At 35.8% G+C, this 19,917-nt stretch overlaps 1 protein-coding gene and 1 non-coding gene across 2 annotated transcripts; both read left to right on the top strand.

Moving 5' to 3' along the window:
- The first annotated feature begins 11,848 nt into the window (after positions 1–11,848).
- Positions 11,849–17,907, top strand: LOC108467109 (probable inactive ATP-dependent zinc metalloprotease FTSHI 1, chloroplastic). Its single transcript, XM_017767623.2, has 15 exons — positions 11,849–12,856; positions 13,017–13,101; positions 13,601–14,035; positions 14,128–14,181; positions 14,271–14,336; positions 14,520–14,615; positions 14,699–14,827; positions 15,134–15,186; positions 15,560–15,755; positions 16,107–16,221; positions 16,356–16,630; positions 16,840–16,923; positions 17,015–17,127; positions 17,212–17,461; positions 17,584–17,907. Exons 1-15 carry the CDS (start codon positions 12,150–12,152, stop codon positions 17,782–17,784), a joined length of 2,859 nt encoding a protein of 952 aa, XP_017623112.1. The 5' UTR covers positions 11,849–12,149; the 3' UTR covers positions 17,785–17,907.
- Positions 17,908–19,488: 1,581 nt separating this feature from the next.
- Positions 19,489–19,560, top strand: TRNAQ-CUG (transfer RNA glutamine (anticodon CUG)). Its single transcript has one exon. It is a non-coding gene; the product is annotated as a tRNA-Gln (tRNA).
- Positions 19,561–19,917: the final 357 nt, after the last annotated feature.

The raw sequence follows: 19,917 nt of genomic DNA, 5'->3' as shown, positions 1-19,917 counted from the left end.
ATAGGAATTGGAAACTTATCATTAATGGTCAGTTGATTTAGTTGCCTAAAGTCCACACATAACCTTCATCTACCATCTTTTTTTTTTAACCATCATTATGGGAGAAACAAATGCACTATTATTATCTCTAATGATACCAGCTTGCATCATTTCTTGGACCAACTTCTTCATTTCATTCTTTTACATAGTGGGGTACCTATAAAGCTTAATTTTAACCACTACATTCTCATCCTTCAGTGGTATCTTGTGGTCTAGTAGTCGTGGTGGAGGAAGACCAGTAGGTGTCTGCATTTCATCAAGTATAGAAATAGTGGCCACTTGTAAGAAGGCTTGTACATGTGTAGCCATCATCATTGCACAAGGTCCCATAGGGTGGCCAAGTAGAGAGAAAATCTTAGTAGAGTAAGGATTTTCCAACAACTGGATAGACCGTAGCATGATTCCTTACAGCATACAATATACCATTTCATAGGTGAATTGCATGGTCAAAGAGCCAAAATCCCATACAATGGTTCCTAAGTAAAGAAGCCACTAGATTCCAAGCACTATATCATAGCCTTTTGGTGGTAACACAAAGAAATCATGAGGAAACTAGTGTCACGAGCCTTCCAAGTCACCCCTTAACATATACTACAGGTTAAGAGACTTCTCCCATTAACAACCATGACTTTCAACTTGTGCATTTGGTTGATTGGAAGAGAAAGCTATCTGACCAACTTAATACTAATGAAGTTGTGAGTGGTATCAAAATTTACCAAAATAATGACCTTAGTTTCCCCAATACATGTTGCAATCCTTATTGTATTAAGCCTTTAAGACCCCTAAATGGCATGTAATGACAAAATAAGTCTCTTACCAGTATCTTCAATAAGTGGAAGGTCATCGAGCTACTTAGGGGACTCTTATAAGTCCTCTCCTTCCTTATCAGAACAAGGTTCTAGCAAGTATTGATAGAATTGTGACTTCACACACTTGTGGCCTATACTTTATTTTGCCCCACACTAAAAGAAAAATTCGTTTCTTATTCTGTCTTTAATCTCAGCTGAGGATAAGGAACGATTTGATCCCTTGATTGAACCACTAGAGGCCACAAATTCATTACTTGGTGTAAAATAAGATGTGGCCATATTAGCCTTTGTAGCATGAAAGTTCAAGGGCAACAAGGGTGGTTGATCTACCGTAATTCAATGTATTAGATTAAACAAATTTCTACACTTTAGGAGCTTGAAAGCAAGAATTTCCATTAAGTTTTAGTTATGTTTTCATAAGTTTTCATTAAGTTAATAAAATGTGCAAATTGAGTCTTTTATTGACCTTAGGGGCCGAATGAGGCTTGGAGGTGAACTAGTGAACTTTATAAGTGTGCAGGTGAACATTAGAAGGCATAATAAATAGATTTTGGTTTTTATGTTGCAACACGGGATGATTAATATCGCAACATAGAGAGTAAAATGGAGAAATCACAAAACTACCTTTGTTGTCGCGACACAGAGACATACCCCTGAAGATATCCCAAAATGAGTATACTGACTCCTATGTCGCGACATCGATTCTAGATGGAAGCTAACACGATCCAGGGGCATTTTAGTTTGTAAAATCAAACTTAAAGCTCGAAAACATCAACTAACCTAGGGTTAAGGACGACGGCCACTTGAAATTTATAAATAAGCTTCTTTGTCACATGTTATAGACCCCAATTACTTAGTTTAGAATTTCACTTTTAAATTTCAGTTTAGTTTCCTTTCTTCTTAGGTTTTAGGTTTATTTTCAGTTTGTTCTTATTTTATCTTGAGAGATTTGGTTTGTGGAGATAGTCAAACTATATGGATTCATTTTTATCTTTAATACAAATCCGATATTTTCTTAAAATCTACATTTCAATTCATTTATTATGGTTTTTCTTTACATAAATTCCATATTGTTTATGAAAACCATGAGGAACTAATCCTTCTACGGGGGATTAGTGAGTGGAGGTATGATCTGTTAACTGTTTTATAGGCAACGAATCAGTTGTTTGGGAAGGGAAGAACTTAAACCCTAGGCCTGACAACCCTAAGAAGTCATTAAGGTGGAAATTAACCCAAAATTGGTATGGCCTATCCGTGAACACCTTAATCCCAAACCGGTTTGGACTATGAGATTAGAAGATAAGTAATCCTTGTTGACTTATTATTTGAGTGGAAGATCGGAAGATCCTACTGGGGTAGCGGTTAGTTGATTGACGAGAAACTTGAAGCAATAGTTAATGGGGATTATTGAAGCAAGCTAATCACCCATAATCAAATCTGATTTATTCTATGTTTTGATCTCTTGAACTTTTATTTCCTTATGTTATTTTATTTTATTTTCATAAAAATCACCTTTTTATTTTACTATTGTACTATAACTAAATCAAAGTACTAATTAGATCTTTCAATGTTTAGGTTAAAATTGACCGGATACTAGCTTTCCTTGGGTATGATCCTCGGGGTACTCACCTACTTCGTTGTAACTATATTACAACTAGACCCATATACTTACGGATACCGCTTCATTGATATATCTTTCACTATAGTATTCACACTCTGGACGTTATTACGTCCGGAGGCAGTCAAGTTGTTAGCACCGTTGCTGGAAGGCAACGTCACTAGTTTGATTTTAATTTTTACACTAAAAATGATAATTAGGAAATTTTAGGTGATAAATACAATTTTATTTTCTTTATTGTTACTAATATTTTCTTTCTAGGTTTAGTGTATAACTCGTAATAGGGGAATATCTGTTGTAGTAGTCATAGATCCAAAGTGAATAATTTGAAGAAATTGTTGATAGCAACAGCAACAACAATAACAGTAGATGCAAGATCCACCACCACCTGCTGAAGGCAACGTACCATATGAAAATCTACTGTTCGACGACGCTAACGATAACGCTTTAGGAGATCTAACAACACCACTACAGCTACCCGCGAACATGCACATGGTGCGTAATGAGAAAACCTTAAGCGACTACGCATTACCAAGTTTGGAAGTTGATGTTCTTAGGTAGCTGGAGAGACAGTTCCAATAAGTGTAGTGGAGATGGTAGAGGCAAGATTCAAGGGAATCCCAAAAAATTTACAAGCTGCTCTAGGGTGGGGATGAGAACATGTGCATATTACAAAAAAGTTCTTATAGGGATAGAAGAAGAAGGAACCCAAATGGAGTTAAAGCTAGACGAGACACTTGACTGGGGTGGATATAGGTGCTAGGCAGAGCAAAGGAGTTGATCTAAGTTGGTTAGGTTATTGGCTTGGTTAGTTGAGTCAACGAGGATATTGTTCTGAGATTTTGAAGTAATGTGTTCACGCTCACAATATCAATTGTTGGTACAGTGATTCAACAAGGAGGAAGAATGAATCAGAGAATGGTGGTCGTCACGAAGGCTGATTCACTCAGTCAAACAGAGAGCTAGAGGTTATAAAAAGAGGAGATAAAGAGAGTACGAAAGCTAAGAGCTAGAGATAAGTTGACAGAGTATAGGCTTAATATCTTTTGAGAGTCTGTCCCATCTTCATTGTTCATGAAAGTATTTATAGACGACAAGGATTCCGTGTAAGGTGATGTTAACATGTTGGACTTCCCATCTAGCTATCATTACGAAATGCGTGGGGAGAATGTCTTTGATGGGACGAGGATGTCTATGATGGGAAAAATCCTATCTTGTATTTAAACTTCATGGTATAAAATAGTTGAATTCACTTAGTGTTTAGTGACTAACAACATTACATTCCTGATGAAAGCCTGAAAATTTGGGTATCGAATGGCTTGCACTTGCTCAAATGGTTATGTTATAAGTAAGACTTATGGATGACTTCTCGGTTAGATTCCACCTAGCTTGTTGCTCAGGTGTCTTTTCGGCTTACCACATGTCCTTATACAAATGAGGGTATAACATGTAGATAAAAATAATTTGGTTGATTGGGTCTTAACTTGATTGGAATTGACATTACTGCCATTGTAGGAGGATGTGGGTTTAAGTACGCTCAAGTGCGTTTTATCCTCCTATTTAATGGTTAAGATGGGTTATGGATAGCTCTATAAAAAAAGGGTATTAAAATGAGAAAACAAGGCTTTGTTTACCATTGAGGTTGAAACGTCCTTTTCAACCCAATCCTTGATTTCAAATAAAAAAAATTAATAAACAAATAATTTTTCAAACCAAACTGTAATTTTAAACAAGCTTTTTAATCCAAGCCCAAAAATAAAAAATTTTAAATTTTAACTCTTAGAAAATGCTTTTCAATAAATTTATATTTTTATCCTTTTAAAGACATATTTTGAAGGCTAAATAAGGCTTATAGGTCGATTTTATTCTTTAATTAGGTCTTTAGGCTGATTTTACCTTTAATTAGAGAAATAGGCCGGTTTTAGGATAAAGAAACTGAAAGTACGTCCAGCTAGGTGTGCTTTCTATTTCTCTATTTAGGATCAGGGTTATAACTTTTTAAGGTTAGGGTTTAAGGTTTTTTTGAAAGTGTTCAAGGTTTTCGACTAAAATGACGGAAGTTTTTTAGTAGTTCTGAGGGGTCGAGAATGTGATAACGCGCCTTAACACACATACATTTTATATGTTATGGCGGGATAAGACTATTACCTTAGAAACCTTTCATGGGGAAATCTGATTTTGAGGTAATAATGTTTGATACGATCAAAGGAAGAAGTGTATGTGAAGGTCCCAGTTCGCGGTCATGATGTGGTCATGGGTTCAAGTATAACCGGGGGGCCAGGTGACAATCGTTGCGCGGTCAATAGTTCAAGCTTTTTGGATACCTGCAAACAATACACTATATATACTATACATAAGATTGAGGCCATAATCATACGGAAAAACTCTGGGGACTTTTGGTGTAATCAACATAAATTTTTTCTCTATTTTCAAGCAGTTAGTATCTTTAACCTTTCATTCTTATCCGGAAGCTAACATGAGGTGGACACAAAAGGACTCTCAGATGGAGAAGGTATGTTCCAGCACAGTAAAGGTCAAACTCGTGTCGGCACGACAGTGGTTGTTACTATTAATATATTGTGTAATAATTAAAACCGTTGTCACTTTGAAAGAAGCATCACCTTTACTGCACCACTGCTCCCTACTTGAGAGTACTCTTACATTCACAACGGTGTCAGACTTTGAATAAAAAAAAAGGTTAAAGGTACTAGTTTCTTGGAAATGGAAAAAAAATGACACCAATTATAGTTGGAAGCCTTAGATTTTTTTGTATGAATATGCCCTCAAACTTCTGTATGATATTTATAGGGCATCATTTTTGGGTATTCGAAAAGATTAATCTCATGACCGTGTAACAACTGTAAACGAACTCCCCAGTTATACCTCAATTCATTACCACATAATGGTCGTCGATTGAGACCTCTACGTCGACTTCCACGCTTGACTGTAGAAAGTAAAACCATCCAATAATTGACTTCCCTAGGATAGGCTTCGGAGGTAATGATCCTATCTCGACATGATATATGAAATGTGTGCGGCTCGGAGTGATATTGTATCACCAACGATTGAAGAATACCTCAAACGTAAACCAAATATTTTTAGCAACGAAAATTTTTAAGACTGATAAATGGTTTATAATGGAAAAATGGAGAGGAATATGATTGAGAGATTATGAATCTTGTTATGTGAGAGTCATTTTATGGCCATAGGGAAGGGTCTGTTTACAAAGAAAAATCTTGAAAATGAGTTGGAACATATTCTAAACGTGTTGAAGTGTTTAAAGCACCCAAATTATTAGAAGTGCCAGGTCTTTGAAAGGACCTTTTTTGTATAACTGCTGAGCATGTTATGCAGCGCTGAACCTCGATGAAATTATATGACTTCTGAACGCCTGATAAAAAGTATTTGCACTATACAATATGCAATGAATGTGTTCATTCATAAAAAAATTAATAACATGTATTCGCTTTCTTTCTACATAATTCTCTTATAAAAAGGGCATAATTTTCATAGCATAGACACATCTCAAGTTAATAACAAATAAAACAGAGTTGTGTGTACTCCTTCAGACAACTCTCTACTTTTTTTTTTTATTTATTCATCCAAATCATCACTGATATTGAAATCAGTCGATGAGTGAAATATATTATATACTATGACGGTCAAATCTGTAATACAGAGTTTAAGATGGTGTTTGTAGGAGTGAAGTTTGTGGAATTTGTGTTCAATAGTACTATTAAATTACATGAGTTACGAACTAAAATTAGAAGGAAAGTCGGGGGATTGACTCGGGTAAGAATTACGAGGTTGCAATGCATATATCTTACATCCGTTGACCTCTATAAGTATGAGCTATTTAATGTGAATAGCGAGAAGCATTTTGAGACAGTCATATCATCGCACATCAAAATTGAAAATACTGTTATTGAGTTATATGTTGAGTTCGTCGATGCTGATGGATTTGACCTATCTTCGACTAGCAGAATACGGGTAACGAAGCTGAAGCAAAAAGTCCTACTACAAGGTTGTGCTGTAGGTTTTCTAGCCTCCTTCAGAGAAGCTATTACAATGTTCCTGAAACATTAATGGGCAAACACTCATTGATCTCCAGTATTGATCTAAACTTCATGAGTCAATACTAATTGGGGTATCAGTATAACCCAAATCTAGACACTTGGGCTCAACATTCAATCAATGCATTTGATTTCAACTTCGGCATTAGGTTGATGTTATGTGGTGGAAATAGTTATACCGGGGGATCATCGATGTACAACGATCATCAACTTGTTGAATATTTTGGTAGGCATATGTGTTATAGGAGAACCGATGACCTTCTCCTTTTGACGGGGGCCGGCGAGGGTACGTCTAATACCGTGCTTGAATGTGATAATAAAGGTGCAAACGATGAAGGAGGTGCAAGTGAGGAAAAAGGGGTTGCAAATGCAAACAAGGGGAATGAGTCAAAACCTGAGCCAATCTAGTAGCGCGGTCCATATGGTCAGAAATGGTACTATTTTTTTAACCGAATTCGGTTACAACGAAATCAAAACCTTTCGAGTCTGATGATAACACCTCGGATAATGCTCTAAATTCAGATGCATGATTTAGGGCATATGAACATTTGCCCCACATCACAAACATCGACCTATCGGCTGGAGGGGTTTAAAGTTTTCGCGCCTCCACACAGAACACCTGGTCATGCAAGCACATATCGTGATGTGCAAATACTGGAAGTTAGAATGGAATATCCCAACAAAAATACTTTTCTTACTGCACTTAAGCGGTACAACATCAAGAACGGAATGAACTACTACGTGACGAAGTCTCACTTTGAGAACTTCGAAAAAAAGTGTGCAATAAAGGATAGGAGGTGTAAGTAGAAAATCATGGCATCTTACAGGAAGAAAGCAGGGCTGTGGATGATAAAGAAATACCCTGATCCCCATACGTGTGTTGCGACGGGTGCAAGTCAAGACCATCCGAAGTTAGACTTGGACATGATTACTGACAATATTGTATCGATGGTGAAGGCCAGTCCCTGGATTAAAATATCAGTGCTGATTGCGGATATATGTAGCCAGTACCAGTACACTCCAACGTACTACAAAGTGTGGGTTGCAAAACAGAAGGTTATAGGAAAGTTGCATCATGGGTGGGAAGGTTCATATAACTATCTATGACAATAGTGTCAGGTATTGGATCAGTATGTACTAGGTTCCATAACTGATCTCGAAATAAGTTCAGGTTATTATGGTGATTAGTTGGTCCTTGGGAAAAGAGTATTGTATTGGTTCTTTTGGACCTTTGATTAATGCATAGAGACATTTCAGCACTGCAAGCTCATGGTCCAAATTGACGACACCTGGAGATGTACAGAAAGTATTAGCAGCGTTTGTTGCTTGCTGTTGCTCAAGACGATAATCGAAAGATTCTACCTATAACATTCGCAATAACTCTCAGAGAAACGATAGATGATTGTGATTTCTTCCTGAGCAGATTGTGCCGCCTCATTTGCCTGCAGCTTGACATATGTGTCATATTGGACAGGAGACCTGAAATACTTTCAGCAATTGATTATCATAGATCCCTCTAGGATTGCTCTCATAATCGATACTACATACGACATGTGGAATCCAACTACTACTGAAAATATCCTTTGACGACAGAGCAAGATCTACATCAACATGGGTTTGTAGTTCTAACTATGTATTCACTGCATATTTAATTTTCAAATATGGGGTTATTTTATCGCACTAACTGGTAGTTATTATCAACAAATTACAAGCTCGTCCAATATGTTTTCCATCAAAAGTTGATCAATTTAAGCACCATTAATACCTACGGTGCGACATATGTTTCTAATATATCATTCGAAAAGTGGATGCAATTGTACAACGGGGTTTACGACATGCGTACATGACATCAAAATTGGCTGAGTGCATCAATTCGATACTGAATAGAACACTTCATTTACCGATAAACCGGTTGTCAAAGAGACATATTTTCAATCGACCGTCTTATTTTTTAAAAATGAGTCAATGTATACTAGACAAATAGCGAGCGGCGATACATTCTACGATGACGTTATGCAAGAGATTCAACAAAATACAGCAAGAGCGAACATGATGTATGTAATATGCCACTCAAGTAGAAACTTTGATTTTTGAGTCACGGAGCATGCTAGGCCCTAGTAGGAAATGTTAAGTGTATCCTATCGTGTGAACCTAACAGAAGGGACCTACGATTGTTGGAGATTCCAAGCACTTCGGTTCTCATGAGCACATACAATTGCCACATGTGGGAACATACAGATTGAGTACGCGTTTTACATCAACGACATCTACCGACTACAATACATTCATAGTGTGTGGAGTCCTGAATTCCCACCCGTCTGAGATGAGAGTATGTGGTCACCTGAGTCGAGTACGTCGTTCGAGTTGGTGCCAAACAAGAACCTGCATCACGTCTTAAAAGTTCGCCCGAGTTCCATCCGAATAAGGAACAATATGGATATTTAGGAGAGGCAAGATCAAAAGAAATTATGCGGGTATTGTACAAAACCAAGGCATACGAAGACAACATGTTCTCTGTACAGAGATATGTTGGGGCCCCAACGTCGAAACATTACTTTCTACCAAATTTCATATTTATAAGCGTACTTTGCGTATCCCTTTGGTTCAATTTCTTATTTATTGTCAACTTACTCATAACTAATGAAAATATAAATATATTATTCAAATAGAGACTTTATACTAATTGTAATAATTAATAATGTGCAACACCTAAATGATTGTTTTGTAATAATTAACTATTTTTTTATTTATGACATTTTTATTTACATCACAATATTTATAACTAAAAAATACATCACACTCATCATTGGGTAGAATGTGTGCTACAAGATGGTAGATGACGGTCACATACAAGATATTTTCGTGGAACCGGGCGTACAACAGGAGGATTAATAGGAGGTGCCTCCAAGGTGATACCGGAGGTGTATTTGGAACTGCAGGCATGTAGGCTTCCTCATCATCGTTTAAATATGTACCTAGCATGGCCCACTAGGCAACTATTTTTTCGAGATCATTACTGTCATCATCTTCCTCTGTGGTTGATTGTTGCATTGTCCTTGCCTGCTATCATGTATTTATCACTCCCGCATATGGTGGTTGTGACGATGAGCCGCCTAGGTAAAACAGTGATGCGCGTAGTGTTTAGGTCACTATAGGCATATAACCATAATGTACCCTTAATCTCGAATACATCAGCATTGACCCAGGCATTACCTGATGCATGGGCATTTGCATCGATATTGTCGTCGATGGCAGTGCATACGTCGGCATCTGTCTCGATATAGGGTTTGGTATCAACATTAGCATTGGGAGTAGTATGTGGAGGACATCGATCCCTCGAAATATGAACCTGCAGAAACAGAAAATCTGTCCACATGTAGTGGGGTCCGTAGTGCGGTGGTGCTTGTAAAAAATACATGAGGTTAGTGAATTGAATGAGAATAAGTTGAAGGAGCTGACTCGAATATTGCGTAGCCACAGACGGCACATATTTTGCCAGAGCTGATGACGAACCTATCGTGCGACTATGTCTCCTCCTATGTTATTGTGGCTGTCGACGTTGTTTTTTCGGTCAAATTTATCTACTCCTCGCCTTCGGTAGTAGCAAATATGGCTTGCTGACGGCTTTGAACCATGTTAGGTAATCATCAGTTGTCGCCGTGTCCATCGAGAAAAATGGTTCGCGCGCTGGTAGGGATTCTATCTTACGATTCCAAGCTTGGATGTGCTCATTGTACTTCTCCGCCCAGCCCTCGTCGTTCTTCCCCAGCATTTTCAACTTGTACAGTTCGTTCATGTCTTGCAGTGATGGTGGAATTCATTGCTTAGACCTGAACTGTCATGGAACCCATTAGATTTGTCGTTTCCACCGTCGTGTACACTACTAATGACACCTTCGCGTTCCACATTTTTGGTTGTCCAACATTTCCGGTGGGATGCAAGATATGATCTCGGGGTCGGCATACTACATCCATTCAAACTGAAAAGCAAAAATTGTAATTATCATCACGTACTAATTTTTTTAATGAATCATTGTGTAATTAATATAGGTTCGAAAAGGATAGGGAATTAACCTCAGTTTTTGAGTGTTGATCTAATAGTAGCCTAACGTTTTCTAACTCGTCGGGTAGTCTCATGTAATTCAGCCTATGGTTCCATATGTACAAACGATATATTAGGCAAAACGTATAATAAATAAAAACATTTACTGCACAAACTACGTATTTATTGATAAATGATGTTTACCTCGTCACCAACGAAAACATGTATTGGTTAGTGACTCTATGACGTAAAAATGGTATTCGCCACCAGTGCCACGATTGCAGCAACAAAAGCACCACCGATCAACATCTTATCTAATTGCATTGCCTAACAAAGCTCTCGGTATAACATCGACAGTACAACAGATCCCCAACTTAGTTTTGCACATTCGCTAAAATCCATTAGATGTCGAAGCCACCTTACGTATACCAAATTTCTAGATTTATCAAGCATTAAAATGCCTCTGATTAACCTCATGATGAATGCTTGGGCGTACTGTTGTATGACCTCCTCCGTTGAGTCGTCGAGAAGCTTATCAAAAATTTTCTCCAACCAGTTGATCAATATCCAACCACCTTTGAACTTGTTTGGGATCTTTCCTAAGATTGCCATACTGAGGTTCACTTTCTCTCGAACCACGCTGATCCTGTGATGATTCGCCCATCCACCAGCAGGCCGAGCTTTAATGCTGTGCCCTTGAGTGTGATTGTACACTCTCCGCATAGAAGGTGGACAGTGTGTGTTTTAGGCCTCCATCTTTCTACCTATGCGCTGACTAATGTGGGATCGAGTTTACAGCCCCTTTGCATGCGAGACACATGCAAGAATCCAGCCTCTTGTAGGTACCCATGAATTTCAAGGATCAGAGGCTCCCCTGTATTATGTAAAAACGCCTTCAGCACACAATCGTTCGTCTATTTATAACATTAAAATACGATATAATTTAAAAAAAAATATTTTTAAATGAAAATATAAATAAATTTTGAATAAAAACTTGAGAGAATTTGGGAGGAGAATCTGAATGAAAAAAAAGAAAAGAAAATTAAGGGTATTTATAGGTTAAAAAAAATTACCATTAAGTTTTTAATTTTTTTTATGGTTTGGCATGACAACGGTCGAAATAACCTTTATAATTACCGTTGAAAGAAAACTTATCTTTTATTACCATATGTAAAGAAAACACGCCCAATTAAATTCCTTTCAATTTCTTTCTCCTAAAACCAACCTATTTTCCCTAATAAAATTTAAAATCGACCTACACGTAATTATAAAATAAAATCGGCCTTTAGCCCATTTTGACACCAATAATAAACGTAAACGGATGGCTACACTTTATTAAAGCCGGTCAGGCCTGACCCGGATAAGCTTCGCTCTTACGGATCCTGGATCCGGATAAGTCTGGAAAAGCAACTATCAACTCCCATTTCTTCTTCCTCATTTTAATTTATCAAAAACCCTAGTCGGATATACCCTATTCTGCAATTTTGGTGAATGAAATTGATGCTGAATATTGCTTTGTTCCAATGCCCATTTTGTAAACCCTAATGCTCTCTGAGTTTGCTGAAGAGGATGGCCACCATTGATACTCTAATCTCAGCTCGGGTTAATTTTCCAAAACCCTACTCTACTCCTATCAAATCTCTCCCCAAACGAATACATCCCTCGAATTTGACCCGAAAATTCCGATCAAGAGCTCCGTTACTTCACCGATCATTCACGGTTTTATGCGAATTACAATCCTCACAGCCCGGTGGTGACACTAGCAAGCCCAAAGGGGATGACTTTGTGACTAGGGTTTTGAAGGAAAACCCTAGCCAAGTAGAGCCCAGGTACCTCGTTGGTAACAAGATTTACACCTTGAAAGAAAAAGAGGATTTAAGAAAAGGTAGCAATCTGGGTTTGATCGAAATTTTGAAGAAAAAATTGAATACAAAATCAAAATCAAAAAATGAAACCATTGGAGGGGAAAGAGAGAGTGAAACTAGTGAAAATGACTACGTGTATTTGAATGATATTTTGAGGGAGTATAAAGGGAAGCTTTACGTGCCAGAGCAGATTTTTGGGGCAGAGTTATCCGAGGAGGAGGAATTCGAGAAGAATTTGGAGGAATTGCCCAAAATGAGCTTGGAAGATTTTAGGAAAGCTATGAAAAGTGACAAGGTTAAATTGTTGACTTCCAAGGAGGTTTCTGGTGTTTCATATGTTGGTAGGTATTGGGACTTTGTTGTGGATTTGGAGGATATTCCTGGTGACAAGAGCTTGCAAAGGACTAAATGGTGAATGTCAATATGGCTCGCATCTTTTTCAAGTTATATTTCTTTTCAGTTCTCTATAATATATATCTATGTGAATATTAATATGGCTTGGAATTTTTTCTAGTTGTATTGCTTTGCAGTTCTCTGTAATATATCTATGCGGTTTGTTTTATCTTTGTAGGGCAATGAGATTGAATGAGAGTGAAGCCCAAGATCTTTTAAGAGAGTACACTGGACAACGATATGAAATTGAGACGCCCATGACGGTGATAAACCATTTAACCGTTCTTTGATTCTCTAGCTATACATGAAATCGTTGCTTATGAGTATTTTATAGAATAACTATGAGGTGGTTGTAAAGTTGCTTTATTTCGATAGCCATGGATTAGTTCACTTTGTACATGTGTTTTGATGTATATGCCCTGGTTTTTGTGAAAACTATAGTCCAAAGTATCCACTTAATAATTGAATTAACTGGAAATGATGAGGTTTATGTCAACTTAGCAAGATCATAGTTCCTGTTGTAAGAATTGCCTTGATCACTTGAATCTTATATAATATTAGTATGTGGAGTTTTGTTAGTAATATCTTTGATTAAATATTAAGACTATATCTTTCCTTGAAGTTCCGAGAAAAAAAAGTGTGAAGAATAGAGACCATTGCACATGTCATAGGCATTGAAGCATGTTTGGTACTTTGGTGTCGGGTAATCTGTATCTTTTGGTTCCTTATTAATCTCCTTTACTGTTTAAACTTGTGATGCAGTCTTGGGTGGGTAAAATTCCAGAGTATCCTCATCCAGTGGCATCTTCCATATCCAGCAGAGTGATGGTAGAGCTTGGAATGGTGACTGCTATAATTACTGCCGCAGCAGTTCTTGTTGGAGGGTTTCTAGCAGCTGCTGCATTTGCTGTCACCAGTTTTGTCTTTGTAACAACTGTATATGTTGTATGGCCCATAGTGAAACCATTTGTTAAACTTTTTCTAGGTATCATATTCAGTATATTAGAGAGGATTTGGGATAATCTTGTTGATGTGTTTAGTGATGGGGGGATTTTCTCCAAGTTGTATGAATTTTACACTTTCGGTGGTGTATCTGCTAGTATCGAGATGCTAAAACCCATCACACTTGTCCTTTTAACCATGGTTCTTCTTGTGCGTTTCACACTTTCAAGAAGACCTAAGAACTTCAGGAAATGGGTAATCATTGCTCATCTCTGCAAATTTTACTGTTTGATCTGATTTGTTTATTGCAAACAGTATGTAAATAATACTGTTTACAAAAATGGCAGGATCTATGGCAAGGCATTGATTTTTCGCGATCCAAAGCAGAAGCTCGTGTTGATGTGAGACTTGAAATAGTTCTTGTTCATCTTTATCTTGCTAGAGTCCTGTGTTGCATTTCTAATGCTACTTCAAAAGTTTTTTCTTTCAGGGTTCAACTGGTGTTAAGTTTAGTGATGTAGCAGGCATAGATGAAGCAGTTGAGGAACTTCAAGAGGTATCCATTTTTCTATTTGAAAATAGATGAAAGAGAAGGATGATCCCTGTTTGAGTTGTGCAAATGGTTCTTTTTCCTTTTCCATTTCTCTCTATCTGTGTTTTATATACATATGTATGTGTGTGTGTGTGTGTGTCTTCTGTTATAATGATGTCTTACTAAATCGTATCGTATTTTTATTAGTTGGTGAGATATTTGAAGAATCCAGAACTATTTGATAAGATAGGGATAAAGCCTCCTCATGGGGTTCTTTTGGAGGGTCCTCCAGGATGTGGGAAGGTTGGTTTTTTATTATGAGGTTTGCAAAATTTGCTATGGAATTTCCTTCACCTATCTATCTTATGTATCTCATACTTTTCCAGACCTTAGTTGCCAAGGCTATAGCTGGTGAAGCAGGTGTTCCATTCTACCAAATGGCAGGCTCAGAATTTGTGGAAGTTTTAGTTGGTGTTGGTTCTGCTCGTATCAGGGATCTGTTTAAGAGAGCCAAGGTGATAATGCTATAAGTTTCTTATATTTGATTCCTAAGGCAGCATGTAGCTGTTAATTGTTGTGCAGTACTTTGTAATCTAGATTCCATACTTTTGATGCTTCATCTTGAAGAAACTTGTTGGGCATCTGATAATAATTAGGAAACAGATAAAATGTTGCAGATGGTTGGGCCACCTATAAATCAGCTTGCTGTATTTTCTGTGTTATTGTTTTTTATGTTATAAGTACAGATTCCTTTTATTTACAGATACTTGGTTGTGATATGCACTTTGTGGAATTTGTTGAGAAATTCTTATCTTTTGCAGGTAAATAAACCATCAGTTATATTCATTGATGAAATTGATGCTTTAGCAACTAGGTATGATAATCTTGTTGCTACTCCTATCCCTTCTTTTTTTAATGCAAGAACTTGTTGAAACCACACCATTTGTTGACATCTGAAGGTGAATGAGGTATAAGCTTTGCAGATATGGTTTGCAACTAAGCATTAATATTTTGCATCTGATTTAAATCAAGTGATTGGAAATGGAAATATAGTTGCCTTGGTTATCTTTTATGATATTTTATAAGACACTGAGAATGGGCCACACTCGGTACCTTTTAGAGGCCAATTATCATTGCAATTATGAGTAGGAAGATAACTATAGATGAATTTAGTGGAGAGGAGAAAAACATAGCTGTCTTTAAGATCATATGTGAATGATTTTCTCTCGTTCTTTCTATCTGATCAGACGTCAGGGAATTTTCAAGGAAACAACAGACCACCTTTATAATGCAGCCACTCAGGAGCGGGAAACTACTTTGAATCAGCTGCTAATAGAGCTTGATGGGTTTGATACTGGCAAAGGTGTTATATTTTTGGCTGCTACAAATCGTAGAGATTTGTTAGATCCTGCACTTCTCAGGCCAGGTCGTTTTGATCGCAAGGTTAATTTCCATCACTTGAATAGCAGATCTAATTAGTTAATATATCTCATCAATACAAAAATATATTCGATGGAAATTCTAAGCAGTTCTTGTATTTATTGTTAAGGCCTTGTTGAAGTGTGACATTATATTTGTTGCTTCAAATATGTATTTTTCTGAGAGTGGTATCCTGCCTCATAGGTGCATATGCTCCTGTTTTACATCTATATGCTATGCACTATCTGTTGGTTGAATCCATTATACTTGAAGTGTCTTCCAGTTCCGGAAGACAATCTTTATTGTTTTTATTTTCTGATTTGCTTTGTGAAATGACACCAATTCATCTTTTTTCCTGTGGTGTTTTTTATGTAGATAAGAATTCGTCCTCCAAATGCTAAGGGGCGATTGCAAATTTTGAAAATTCATGCAAGCAAAGTGAAGATGTCAGAGTCAGTTGATTTGTCTTCTTATGCAAATAACTTGCCTGGTATGCATTCAACTTTTTCTTAATTTCTAATTTGATTACTGAAATCATGTATTTCTTAATAAAACAGAGGGAACAAGGTTGACTCGACTAGTTGGTTTCTATTTTAATAGCAAAATTATATATTCTCTTAATAGGATGGACTGGAGCAAAATTGGCTCAACTAGTCCAAGAGGCTGCTCTTGTAGCTGTCAGGAAAAGGCATGAATCTATTCTTCAGTCAGATATGGATGATGCAGTAGATCGACTAACTGTAGGACCTAAGCGTGTTGGTATTGATCTGGGTCATCAGGGACAGTGTCGCAGAGCAACTACTGAAGTTGGAGTTGCTATAACTTCTCATCTGCTTAGGCGATATGAAAATGCAGAAGTTGAATGTTGTGATCGTATCTCTGTTGTTCCTCGTGGTCAGGTGCTATTGGTTTCCTTATTTTCTATCTTTTGTTTTTACTGTCTTTCTTCTTTGAGGAAGTTAATTTTGATGCTTAGCTATTGTGCATGCTTGTAATATCACCAAAAGTTAGACAAAACAAAACACTATTGCTCGGCAGTCTCAGGGGCATAGCTAATGATGGTTGACAGTTATTGTTGATAATAAACTGAATCAAGCAATTTATGCAGACACTATCACAAGTTGTGTTTCATCGGCTAGATGATGAATCATACATGTTTGAGCGCCGACCGCAGCTGTTGCATCGGCTCCAGGTGTGGATTCATGCTAGCAGTTATAAATTGATTCTATCAGATTGTCTGGATTTTGTCAATATTTGTAATGTGAACCTTTGTTTATGTGAAGGTTTTTCTCGGGGGAAGAGCTGCTGAAGAGGTCATTTATGGGCGGGACACCTCGAGGGCATCACTTAGCTACCTGGCAGATGCATCTTGGCTTGCTCGCAAAATTTTAACCATGTTAGTTGAACTGATGCATGCCTTTTGAGTATTTCTCCCCGAGTGAAATGGTTTTAATATCAGGTCTTTTATGACTTCCATCAGATGGAATTTGGAGAATCCAATGGTCATACATGGAGAACCGCCACCATGGAGAAAGAAAGGTCAATTCGTGGGTCCTCGGCTAGACTTTGAAGGATCTCTTTATGACGACTATGACCTGATTGAACCCCCTGTCAACTTCAATATGGATGATGAAATTGCAAAGAGGAGTGAGGAACTACTACGGGATATGTATGGAAGGACGGTTTCTCTTCTTAGGAGGCATCACGCTGCTTTGCTGAAAGCGGTGACGGTAATTTGATTCTCAAAAGATATCTGCATTTGAAAAGGAGGAGCTGGTATCTGAAGTACTACAGTGAAGTTTCATACTTGATAAGAAAAACTTCATTTTGATTTATGTATTGCTAATTGCAGGTTCTTCTGAATCAAAAGGAGATCAATGGAGGGGAAATTGACTACATTTTAAACAAGTACCCTCCTCAAACTCCATTGAATCTTGTTTTGGAAGAGGAAAACCCAGGAAGTCTTCCTTTTATCAAACAAGAACAAGAACAAGAACGTGAACCGGACTTACATCAAGTGCTGCTAACCCCTTCAACCTCTGAAACATTTTAGAGTATGGCTTTTCTGTCTTTCATGAATTCTATGTTTAATAAACCACAATTTTCTTCATATTCATTGATGCCCATCTCAACTCTAAAATTACTATCCTTCTAAAATATTTAATTTTTATCAAAATCTTCTAGTAATTTTTTATTTATTAAACTCGCCTTGAAAAGTGACAAGAAAATAATTTTTTTAAAAAGATTTTCTCTATAGTTACTTTTAATTATTTGTGGAGTAATTTTCTTTTACACTATACTTTTCTCATCATCCAACTTTTTATCGGTGATAAATGAATTTATTATATACTACAAAATTAGTAATTAGAAAATAATGATGTAAAAATTCAAATATAATTTATTTTTACTAAACTTCCCACGATGGTACTACAATGTGTTTCATCTAGGATATTAAAATATATAATTTTTAGGCACTAATAAAATAATGTTACATCATCAATAAATATTATTCTAAACTTATGTATGTTTGATATATATTTTAGAACTTAATTTAATTTTTAATTAAATTAATTTTTAAAAGTAACTTCAATTGAGTTACATAAAACTAATTAATTTTTATAAACACATTAAAATTAATATGCAACGAGAAAAACATAAACAAAACAATTGGAAAATCAAAAGTAAAAATAGAGAAAAAACTGGTGAAAATCTTAAGCAGGAAATTGAATGTAAAAGAATTGAAATCAAGAATTAAAAATTAATAAAAACTAAAAAATCCATTGGCAAAAATTAAAATTGGAAAATGATAACCATCATTGATGTGATATTAATTTTGGTATTTAATTAAAAGTCGAAATAGAAAATGAAAAAATGGCTGCCTGAGAATAGAAGACAATTAAATATTAAAAAAAATAGAAATGATTAAAATATTATAAGAGAAAAAGCATGTTTGTTTATTTAATAAAAATTAATTAGAATTAAGTTTGAGTTTAAAAAGACATCATGTGTGGACAGGTGTAAAAAATAATTGTATTTCTTTGAAAAATTGATGATGTGACATAAAAATATATAGTTTAAAATGATTCTAATATAATATAATATAAAAATATAATTATAATTATAAATAAACTCCTTAAATGGAGACAATTATTAATATAAAATTGACGCTTAACATGGTTTCCTTGAGAGCAATGTCAAAATTTAATGTATCTATATATAGTTTAACGTAATTGGTACATATAAAGAACATACCAATGATTCATTGATGTGGAGTCTTCATTGCTTTATCCACTGAATGGTACTGAAGCAATAAGGTTTCCAAAGTAATGGGGCTTTCTATTTCTTTTACATTCAGCTCAAACACAATTTCTAAGATAACATTAAAAACTTGTTTCTTAATTAGATTTCAATATGACTTGTGTTTTATTAAGATAGTATTTTTTTCTTTTGACCATCTTCAACAGATTTAACATTTTCATTAAAAAAAAGTAGAGATAAACAATAGTTTAATCTTCTTTTTTCACCATTTCATGAAAGAAGAATATTTTTGGGCTACATTTCATATTCAATGCTTAAAAAAATTAAATAATTTAATTACAACTTCCTACTCGTGAAAACAAACTATAAAAGAAGACAAGTAGTAATTTATGCTTCAAATTTCTCTGGGATTTATTTCTTCTTCTTCTTCTTCTTATTTTCTTTCCTAATATTTTATTATTAATTTAATTTAATCTCGGATATATGTAATATAGAAAATGGTTCCATGGTCTAGTGGTCAGGACATTGGACTCTGAATCCAGTAACCCGAGTTCAAATCTCGGTGGAACCTTTTTTTTTTTTATTTTTCGCCGTCGTGCATTTCCTACAACGCTTAGTTTAGCTATTAATTTCAGAAATTCACACTTCACTCAACGAATGTTTTGAGTTGTATTACTAATGTACCCCCTTTGGATTTTCTTTCATTTCTGAAATTTAATATTAGTTTAAATAACAATACGTTTAATGTATTATTTTTGGATTTAGTAATAATATAAAAGACAACCATTATTATATAAAATAATTAGGTAACAATTTTATTTTTAAATGCTAAAACTCGATGATTATTACCATTTAAAAATTATTTATACACAAAAACAATTTATTACATTATGTTTACTAAATAATTGATTCCAAAACTCAAATATTT

This window comes from Gossypium arboreum, chromosome 8 (assembly GCF_025698485.1).
Source record: "Gossypium arboreum isolate Shixiya-1 chromosome 8, ASM2569848v2, whole genome shotgun sequence".
Lineage (NCBI taxonomy): Eukaryota > Viridiplantae > Streptophyta > Magnoliopsida > Malvales > Malvaceae > Gossypium > Gossypium arboreum.
This window is presented reverse-complemented; position numbering and strand designations above follow the sequence as displayed.

Excerpts from the sequence above, each read along its gene's own strand:
- LOC108467109 (XM_017767623.2), top strand. The coding sequence starts at position 12,150 with ATGGCCACCATTGATACTCTAATCTCAGCTCGGGTTAATTTTCCAAAA. Across the intron at positions 14,036-14,127 it reads CTAAGAACTTCAGGAAATGG|GATCTATGGCAAGGCATTGA; the intron begins GTAATCATTGCT and ends CAAAAATGGCAG. Across the intron at positions 16,222-16,355 it reads TTATGCAAATAACTTGCCTG|GATGGACTGGAGCAAAATTG; the intron begins GTATGCATTCAA and ends TTCTCTTAATAG.